This window comes from Helianthus annuus, chromosome 3, assembly GCF_002127325.2.
Source record: "Helianthus annuus cultivar XRQ/B chromosome 3, HanXRQr2.0-SUNRISE, whole genome shotgun sequence".
NCBI lineage: Eukaryota > Viridiplantae > Streptophyta > Magnoliopsida > Asterales > Asteraceae > Helianthus > Helianthus annuus.
The window spans coordinates 156,586,172-156,596,857 of NC_035435.2; the positions used below are offsets into that span (position 1 = coordinate 156,586,172).

General features: G+C 36.7%; 2 protein-coding genes across 2 annotated transcripts; one reads left to right on the plus strand and one right to left on the minus strand.

Moving 5' to 3' along the window:
• Positions 1–213: 213 nt before the first annotated feature.
• On the plus strand, positions 214–4,628 carry LOC110930294 (PGR5-like protein 1A, chloroplastic). The gene is made up of 11 exons (XM_022173582.2): positions 214–484; positions 1,444–1,568; positions 1,642–1,738; positions 1,823–1,923; positions 2,011–2,067; positions 2,700–2,776; positions 3,259–3,310; positions 3,396–3,506; positions 3,601–3,698; positions 4,143–4,218; positions 4,340–4,628. Exons 1-10 carry the CDS (start codon positions 283–285, stop codon positions 4,210–4,212), a joined length of 990 nt encoding a protein of 329 aa, XP_022029274.1. The 5' UTR covers positions 214–282; the 3' UTR covers positions 4,213–4,218; positions 4,340–4,628.
• Positions 4,629–7,549: 2,921 nt separating this feature from the next.
• On the minus strand, positions 7,550–8,464 carry LOC110932342. Its single transcript, XM_022175684.1, has one exon. The coding sequence runs from the start codon at positions 8,462–8,464 to the stop codon at positions 7,550–7,552; it is 915 nt and encodes a 304-aa protein (XP_022031376.1).
• Between the last annotated feature and the right edge of the window lie 2,222 nt (positions 8,465–10,686).

Genomic DNA, 10,686 nt, shown 5'->3' on the forward strand with positions numbered 1-10,686 from the left:
TGTGAAAACTGAAAAATGACGTGGCGGAATCCAAGTCAGAGAAACGGATTTTTAAGATTCTTAACCAACTAAGCTGCTGACATGGCATTTTAAACGCTACAAGAAAATATAAAAAAATCAACAAACTTATTTGATCCTCAAATTTCCCTCCACACATTCAAACCTTACCTTATCTCTCACTTTGTCTGATCCTTCAATTCCTATATCAAAACAAGCACCTCAAAATGAATTTCGTTTGCAATTGTCACACTCAACTCCACCACCATAACGGCCACCGGCGAAATGGCCTCGAAATTGTGTTTCGCCATAGCCTCGTCTCGTTTCGTCACTGCTCCGGTTCGGAGACCCTCTGCTGGTTTACCTTTATCCGGTTCGTATCGGTTGGCTGGGTCCAATGATCACTCGATCAAGATGATCGGAAGAGAGGTTGCGATTCGACGGAGATTGATTATTATTTCCCCAAAGGCCACTAGTGAACAGCCAGGTTGGTTTTGATGTTATGTCTTGTTGCTTTTTTGAACTTATAATCATGTTTGCCAATAGTACAAATTTATAAAGGAGATAATTCTTGAGTGAAAATGATAAAATAAATAAATAAATAAATAAATTGGCAGCCATTGCTAGTTTTTTTAAATCAAAGATATAGATAAAAGCGTAAATTGCGATAATTAGGGTGAAGGGAGTGGAACCTAGTTGCAATAGGTAAACTCCCCATTCACCCAATCAGACAGTTCCACGTAAATTCACCTAAATTGTTTACCTAATGCTTAAAAACGTTGGCGGTGGTTTACCTAATGGGTTTAGGTAAACTATTTTAAAAAAAGGAAAAATATGTGATTGGCTGAGAAGGAATGGACCCCACCACACACCCATCTCTCTCCCCACTTCCCTCCCTCTCACCGACTCGGTGAAGCTTCACCGAAAATGCCCCCCATTTCGGTAAACGTGGCTTCGTAAAAAGGTTGGCGGTGGATGAGGGGTCGGTACCGAGTGGGTTTACCGCCCCACTCCGCTCACCCTTAGTGATTTATGCTTTTTACACTAAAAAGGGAATGATTTGTAAATTGCTAAAATTGGGTCTCATAGTTGGGACAAACCGCCTATGATGTTTGGTCGTTTGTGGCGCTTGCTACATGATCCGGCTTGTTGAGGTCTTACCAGCTACTACTTAATGGCCTGTAACTCCACTTGTAGCCCAAGTTATTCTCTTTTTTTATTTGAACCTTTTTTGTACTATTTTCCCCTGTCTAGCTGGTCCAAGTAGGCGTCTGTTTACTTTTATCATTTCCGGTATAAAATAAATTGTTTTTGTTCATGAGTAAATCCCATATGAAAAAGATCCACTCGATCACTTTTCCAAATTTTGAGCTTAAGTTATGTCAATGTGTGAGTGTGTCAGCAATGCAACACAAATTCATTGTTGTAGTGTTGTGTTTCTTTCAGGTAAAGTTGAAGAAGATGAATTTACTGCAGATTCTGTTGATAGCAACATAATGCCTTATTGCAGCTTAGAACAAAAGAAGAAAACAATAGGAGAAATGGAACAAGAATTTCTTCAAGCATTACAAGTACACTATCCCTTGTGTTTCACTGTTTTATCTCAATACAAAATCTGAAACTTTTCTTCTGTTTCTACCAAAGGCATTCTATTACGAAGGAAAAGCTATCATGTCGAACGAGGAATTTGATAATCTCAAGGAGGAACTCATGTGGGAAGGAAGCAGTGTTGTAATGCTAAGTATGTATAGTTTGTCACCAAGTGAACACTTCAAATATTATGATGTCAGTCAATTTATATGGTCTTTTGTTATATGTTTCACAGGCTCTGATGAACAGAAGCTTCTAGAGGCTACGATGGCGTACATATCTGGTAACCCGATAATGAGTGATGTAGAGTTTGACAACCTGAAAAAGCAACTAAAGGTATGCAAATGATTGCTTTCATGTTCATGGTTACCAAAAATTATTAAAAAAAAAAAACAAAAAAAAACTAATAATACATTCTTTCAGAAAGATGGAAGTGATATAGTGGCTGAGGGTCCAAGATGCAGTCTTCGTAGTAGAAAGGTACGCGCCTTTGTATAAAAAAAATTAAAAAAAAAATTGCAAGTTACGCCCGATCAAAAGCATCATCATCATCATCATCATCATCATCATCATCATCATCATCATCATCATCATCATCATCATCATCATCATCATACTCAGTAAATCCCACCAATAGCAAAGCTAAGGTAGGGTCTGAGGAGGGTAGATGTAGACAGCCTTACCTCTACCCCGTAGGAAATGAGAGGCTGCTTCCAGTGAGACCCCCGGCTCGATTGTAGTTTTGTATCAAGCCTTGGACCTAAGGCACATAACAATCGGGACAGAGACCAATTGGTGCATGTACCCTCGTGTCTTTCAGCTATCAACGCTACCACATGATGCATGATTAACCATCCACCGCTTTTAACGTTATTTTCACGAAATTAGTAAAATAACGTTAAAGTTAGTACCATTTCACTTTTGCCCCCCGAGCGCCCACACATATATACATTATATGTGCACACTGCAAGCGGGGCAACCCGTTCAAAAGCAAACGTGTTAAAATTATAATGACGTATGACCATAAATTTGAGTATTACATTGAACTTTGTTGTTTACATTACAGTTTCTAACGTAATGTTCTACGTACCGATGAACATATTTTGTTGTAGGTTTACAGTGACCTGACTGTTGATTACCTCAAAATGTTCCTCATAAATGTCCCAGCTGCTGTTGTTGCAGTAGGATTGTAAGTGACACTTCAATTATTATGCTACTTTAGAGCATTCACATCCAATCCATCAAATTATACATACATTCCACTAAAAAACAACTCCTATATCAATATATTTCCACTAAAAACAAATACTTTTTCTCTCTCCTTTCAATTAAATAATATTATCATTACCTTTTTCTCTCACTTCCACTCACAACCACTTTCAAAATATATTAAAAAATTATAACGGGTAAACAGTGTCCCCCCAAATATACAGATGAACAGTAACATTTTCTCTCTCCTCTACTCACAACCACTTTTTATACCCTTTATAATATAAAAACCACTCCTCACATAATTTGATGGTTAGGATGTGAATGCTCTTAGTGTTCTTTAATGGTGCATTTTGTTTTCTACACTATCATTTTATTGCTTGTTTTATTTGATTTTTTCAACAATTATGTCAACTTTACATTTTAATTGTTTAATATATGTTTGTGAATTGTGTATGGTAGATTCTTCTTCCTCGATGACATTACTGGGTTCGAAATCACATACCTTTTGGAGGTAAATAATGTTTTATATCGGTTTTCTTGCAATTTCAAGTTATAATTTTTTAAGTGGTTTATAGAGTTGTAAATGTTTTTATCAGCTTCCAGAGCCATTTAGTTTTATCTTCACTTGGTTCGCGGCTCTGCCGTTCATATTATGGTTATCCTTTACGCTAACCAACGTCATTGTGAGGGATTTCTTGATATTGAAGGTAAGCATCTTCGTCATCAAGTTATCGACGTTTAGGCCTCACAAATTAACACTAATCTTTGTGCTATGTTAACATCTAAATTTTAACTTTTCAGGGCCTTTGTCCAAACTGTGGGACAGAGAATACTTCATTCTTTGGAACCATATTGTCAATTTCCAGTGGGGGTTCTACCAACACTGTCAAATGCACAAAGTAAGTTCCAACAATTTTAACAGCGTAAATCATTTATTTTTTTATGGTAATTTTTTTAATCGCTACTTTTTGAATTTCATTCCAATCACCAAGGCAGGTAGACGAGCAACAAACTGCACCGCCATCCCCTTCTGAATAGAAAACTCTAATTTACTAAAAATAAAGCCTCGCCCCTGAGGGGTCGAAAAGTTGCTGAAGTCATATTGAGTTATTGAATATAGTTGTTTATGTAGTCATGTTGATCGGAAAAAAAATGTCGGTTACCCACACGTTTTGACTCACCTTTAAACATGACCCGTTTTGACCCGTTACCCAACCTGCTGGATCCACTTGTTTTTCTACCTCGTGTATAAAGCAACTGAACCTTACACACTAATGCCTATTTTCTTGGAGCAATTTCCTTTTGCATGATCGTTAACGTTATGTTTAAACCTCTATTTTCAGCTGTCAAACCGTACTAGTGTTTGATCAAGAAGATCGGTTGATAACATTGCCAGAAGGAAGTGAAGCTTGAGTTCGGGTATAAAACATAAATTCAATTTCTAAAACATTTAATCTTTAGTTTAAAGTTTTCTCCCATAACTTTAAACTTCAAAACTTTCTATTTATATCAATTACAACCCAACTGAAAACAAATGCAGGAGAACATGGATATGGACCATGAGTGGATTTATGTTTGAAGGAAGAAGCTACTGTAAATGTACCTAGGATTTTTCATGAATAGGGTTACACGTTTGTTTAGGTGGTACTGCATAAGCGTGCATTCGCGTTTTAATCATATCGTTGTCCATGTATGTTCATGTGCATAGCATGAGACCATGGATTATGTATGTTCATATGTATATTCTACATTGGGTGCATGCTCTGCTTATACAAGGCAGCCTCTTTTAAGTAATAACATCCCACACTATACATATATTTTTGTTTTGAGATTCATGTTTGTAACATGGTCCACATGGACCTGGTTTATGATGTTATTGCAATTTGAACTATAAAGGTACATGTCACATGTCACGGAACCAGGATAACTGAATTAACAAGAACATAACTATCGTTAAAAAATGAAATAAATCAAAACTAATATATTCTATTCGGGTTAAGTTACTCTACAAAGACTTCTAATTGTAAGAAGTGTAAGAAGGATTTACAGAGTGACAAGTGTCCAATAACCTAAACTAAACCCACTACATCACCACCCAAAACCTAAAAAAAAAAACTAAACACCCACCCCCACCCCACCCCACCACCACCAAAAACCTAAACCCCCACCCCCCGGTTAAAAAAAAATAAAAAAAAAATAATTTTTGGGTAGGTGATGGAGGAGAGGGGGGGGGGGGGTGGGGGTTTTTGGTGGTGGTGGATGTTTATTTTTATTTTTTTTATTTTTTTGTGTAGTGGGTTTTTTTAGGTTATTGGACACTTGTCGCTTTATAAATCCTTCTTACACTTCTTACAATAAGGATCCTTTGTATTTGATCCTAATCCTATTCTATATAATACCGACAACCACTAGGAGTTCTAACCAAGCTTCATTAGTTGTGATTAGCTCCTTTAGTTGGCTTAGATCAATCTAAGGGGCTGTTTGGTAGCCTCTGAATGGTCATTAAGATGCTACCTCTTAATGGAACCATTAAGAATTTTACCAATGATAATGTAGAAGAATGTGACATGAGATGATTTACCATTCAGAGGTTACCTCTTAACCATTCAGACTTGTGGTTACCTCTTATTCATTCAGAGGTTTTAAACCATTAAGAGGTAGCATCTGAATGGTCATTAAGAGGCTACCAAACGGCCCCTAAACCATCTGATAATTCGGTCTATGATCCCTTGGTTTACCTTAACTATATATTTAAGCACTTAGTGAATCTAAAGTTATATAATTAATTTACTATTCAATAGACACAACTTACATTACATTTGCTAGTAGTTTGGTACAAATCACTCTATAATTAAAAGTCAGCAGCGAATAACCAAGACGTGGTTCATCATCAACATCATGCGCGATAATGACATGATACTTTGATTAAAGTAGAATCCAAATGCTTGTCATGTCTCGAAGCTGGGAAATTGTGTTTTCTCCTTCCGCCCCGCTTCTCCATCCTGTCTGGTGCATTTCCTTTTCTGTGTCGACTCAAATTTGGGGTTGTACTCCCGCTGTTTGTTGCTTCCTTTCACCATCACCGGACCGCCTGGAATCCTGGATAATTAATCATATCATAGTTTTTGGTATACATTTTATATATAAGCAACCAATATTATAGGTTTAGTTGTCACATTTGAGCTCTTTTTAGTTTTATATCTTTTATCTCGTAATATAGTTTTTTTAAGTCTAACTAATATAACATTATAATTATTCTCTACATTTATATTTTTATAATCCGAATTGTTGAATGTGGAATTGTTTTTAATAATCATTGCGTTTATAATCTGAATTGTTGAATGTGGATTTGTTTTTGCTAATACTGATTTTTTGTATGAGTTTATAATCCGAATTTTTGAATGTGGATCTCCACATTTGAATGTTAAATGTGGATTTACAAATTTGAAGAATGTTGAATATGGAGGGAAGGAAAAAAAGACAAACCATAAGGGCATTATGGTCTTTTCAATTTTTAATTAACAAAAACATAGATCTGTTAGATGGAGAGACGTAACATGTTAAGAATTTGAAAAGATAAGGTCTCAAACATGTTATGGTCTTTTCAATTTTCAATTTTTAAGAAGATGATATGTGGCTGCACACATAAAGATTTTTATTTTTTTTAGCCCAGAATGAGGAGATGATCTGTAACACTCAAATAGTTATACTTCTTTGGATTGTACAAATTAATTAATTAAAATGTTCAGTAGAAATTGCAATTCCCTTGAGGCTGCCTATGAAAATAACAAACTAGTCGGACAAATTCATGGTAACATGTAAACTTAGAGCACCCATAATATGGTTCCAGCATGGCACATTGTGAACCGTGCCATGCATGTCCTTAGACAATCTCCAATACTAAAAGCGTCCTTAGGCGCCTTTAGCTGCCACGTCATCTGCCACATAGTATTCTTACAAATCCTTAAAAACCTCTATTTCATCTCCAACTCTACAAATATCTTTCCTTCTTTAATTTCCACCTCATCAATTACACACAACATTTCAATAAAACTTTTCTTTTTTTTTTTTACTTTGGACCCACCTCATCACATAAACCAAGACAAACACATGCCTTTGTGTAAGACCAGACGGTATGGGGGCCGGCTTAGGCCCGGCCTGGCCGTCGCCGGTCCCCCACACCGCCCCCCACTCCTCCAGCGCGTCCTTTTCGACTCCCAGCCGACGATGTTCATGGGCCTCATTCCTCTCTCCTCACACACACATCTATACATACATATATATAAAGGGGTTCATCCCTCACCCCCTAGGTCCATCCCCTTCAAGCCCCTCCTACGTGGCGTCGACGTGGCGGCCCATCCCCTTGGGGATGAGGCCCTCCATACCCACTAGTCTAAGGGCATATCACCTAAGGGCCTCTAAGGATGAATGTGTTCTAATGATAAAGGCATCCAAAGGCCTCTAAGGGCTTGGTCTCCAAGGACCCTTACATATTGTGGCACTCGTCCTGTTTGTATCAAGTCCACAAATACGGATCTCCCACGGACTTCTTGTGGGTCCCCCACTCACACACATATATAATAATTTTTAATTAATGGGGTTGAGATGGCATTTTGTTGATTTAACAAACAACAAATTAAGAAACAAGAAAAAAAGTATATATAACTAGTTTACAATGGTAATTTCATGATGAACAATAATATTACAACAAAGAATTTTTGGACACAAATTCCAGTACAAACAACTTAACTCACCGAGGATGATGATGAGGGTTGTTATTAACATTATGAGGTCGAATCACATGTCCAGCCATTGAAACTTGAAGTGCTTCCTCTTCATAAGCTCTTCTTTCCAACTCTTCTAATCTTGCTTTCTTCTTCACTTTCACAAACATTGCAACCAAAAGCAACCCCAAAAGAAAAGCCCCAATCGCCGCCCCAAACGCGCTTCCAAACGCCACCTTCCACCGCTTAATCTTCTTCCTCTCCGGCAACAATATTGGTGATTGCACCACCAACCCGAAATGCCCTTGGCTCGTGGTGGCGCAAATATTCGGTGCAACCTCTTTTTGTAGTGTCACATTACCATCATCACCAAATGTTGCACACATTTGTATCTTACCATGCAAAGTGTCATTCTTTTTTGTAGTGTGATTACTAAAATCTATCTTTATCCCATTTACATTAGGGGACGAAATTTTAACCTCGGATTCGATACTAAATCGCGAATCATCGCCAGCATTATACGCTAGTAACCCTAACACGGGTGACACGAGTTGATAACCTAGTAATTGGTTGTAATTATCATAGTAAATATTGGACCAATTGTGTCCTAAATTTTGTGTTACAACAAGGACTCTTTCTACATATGGATGAACATCCACACCAACTCCCAAGTTAAATTCTTGAATACTTGCACCATATCTTTTAAGGCTTCCGCATCGATACTTGACGGTTGTAACGTTGATCCCTGCGAAATTCGACGGTAGATTGATGTTATACAACTTGCCTGTTTTGAAGTTATTGTGTGATTTGAAGGTGTAGTATCGTATCGCGAGGTCGAGGAGACGTGTGGGCTTGATCCCATGAGCTTGGATGGCAAATTTTGTGGGCAATGCCAAGAAAACAAGAAGAACCCAAGTTAGAGAAAGATGGTGGGAGTCCATTGATTTGAGGACTTGAATGTGTTTGGTTGCAGATGTGCATATCTTGACAAGATCTTGCTTTCTGTTAAGTTGAAAAGAGAAAAGTAGGGTTTGTTTATGGAGGTTTTATAATGACAAGATGTAAAGAAAGTATGAAGATGATGATCAGAGTGTTGAGAGATAGGAGTGTTGTGGGGTTGTATTATTGAGTATTGGTTGTCAAAAAGCTTGTTGCTTTTGTAGGGTGGTGGTGGTGGGGGCGGGGGTGGGTTAGGGTGGTAAACCCTTCTTTTGCTTGGAGTGACAGTTGTAAATGTGTGATAAATTATGGTAATAAAAAACTCAAGAAAATGTGATTGAAGATCTGAATCCCATATAGGTGATAATAATCATATTCATAATTTCATATTAATCTTACATCTTGATTTAATTGAAAAGCACACCTTAATAATTTATCACTTGAGGTTGAAGAAATGATTTGTCATTATAACTTTGCTTTTATTTCAAAATTCAAAATCTGAACTTTATCACTTCCAAATAATTTGTCACTTGAGGTTCAAATCAAATCATTTTTACCTACGAAAATTTTACTGGTGGATGGTTGTGTCGGGGACCAATATGATGATCATCAAATTTAAAAAGAAATAAAAAAAACTAAAATATTAATAATCCGTCTATAATCTCCGAGGGACCACTGTAAAATTAATAAAGTTAATGATTCTTTAGCTAGGGAAATTATGCATCTTTATCAAACACTTATAAATTTAAGGATGCAAAATTCAATTTGTAGTATTTTTAAACGGAAATCAATAATTATATTGAAGTTAACTGATAGTTTTGAAAGCCGAATTCACAACCCAAGTTGGAACTCCACTTAAAAAAGAAGATATGATATATGACAAGTATGAGAGGCTATTTGTTATAGTTATTAATGGACTCTTAATAGTTCAATAAATTTTTAACAAAGATTATTGCTAAAAGGAACTTGATAACAAAACAAACCTCCTTTACAAAGAAACATATAAACACACCGAGTAGATTTCTACTCATAGAATAAGGTCTCTACGTGTAGGATGATATGAGAGCAAACCTTAGAGCATTCACATTCAAGGCATCATATTCTCAGTGTGGTGTTTTTAAAATATAAAAAGTATAAAAAGTGGTTGTGAGTGGAGGAGAGAGAAAATGTTACTGTTCATCTGTATATTTGGGGGGACACTGTTCACCCACTATAATTTTTTAATATATATTGAAAGTGGTTGTGAGTGAAGGAGAGAGAAAAATGTAATGATAAAGGTATAAAAATATTATTTAATTGAAAAGGAGAGAGAGAAAAAGTATTTGTTTTTAGTGGAAATATATTGATATAGGAGTTGTTTTTTAGTGGAATGTATGTATAATTTTAGGGGGTTGGATGTGAATGCTCTTACTCCTTTCAAATGGTGAACTCATTGTCAATTTTTTAACTTCCAACAAAGCACGACCACCTAGCCCGTCACCAATTCCAGAGGAATCCCATCGTCAGAAAGCCTACTGTGGTGAAACCTTTGGTTCACGCTTGAGATTTTGTCACAAACGAAACTCCAACCGGCGACCTCACCTAGAGAAAGTCATCCAGATACCGTTATAACACTGCCCCTTCAGTCCTTTGGTGAGCCGTAATCATGAGACACAAGTATTATATATGGGTGTGCCTATTGGCACACTAAAGTGCCTATTGGCACACCAAACCCTAGCAAAATTAGGGTTTATCTACGCAGCGTATTGGTCAATACGCAGCGTATGGGGTTAACCCTCTACGCTGCGTATTGACCAATACGCTGCGTATATAAACCATGGATCTCAGTGCCTGACAACCAATCATTGCACAGAAAACAAGGGTCATATTCGCTGCGTATAGGTCAATACGCAGCGTATATAAACCATTAGATTTTTTGGGTCATTTTGGTAGGTTTGAGGGATATTTTTTCACAAAGTTTAAATACCTGCGTATTGACCTCTAAGCAGCGTATATAAAGTTCTGAAAATGTCTTTTATACCCTTCTATTGAGGCTATACGAAGCCAAATACAAGGGTAGTTGTGTCATTTTTGTCTCATACGCTGCGTAGGGACCTCTAAGGAGCGTATATAAAGCTCCATTTTTGTATTTTTTATTGTGTATTCCTTTGTTTATTTATAAAAAAAAAAGAAAATTATTTATAAAAAAGCAATATTATTGGTAAATAATACAAATATATTGTTT

Excerpts from the sequence above, each read along its gene's own strand:
- LOC110932342 (XM_022175684.1), bottom strand. The coding sequence starts at position 8,464 with ATGGACTCCCACCATCTTTCTCTAACTTGGGTTCTTCTTGTTTTCTTG.
- LOC110930294 (XM_022173582.2), top strand. The coding sequence starts at position 283 with ATGGCCTCGAAATTGTGTTTCGCCATAGCCTCGTCTCGTTTCGTCACT. Across the intron at positions 485-1,443 it reads GGCCACTAGTGAACAGCCAG|GTAAAGTTGAAGAAGATGAA; the intron begins GTTGGTTTTGAT and ends TGTTTCTTTCAG. Across the intron at positions 3,507-3,600 it reads GGGATTTCTTGATATTGAAG|GGCCTTTGTCCAAACTGTGG; the intron begins GTAAGCATCTTC and ends TTAACTTTTCAG.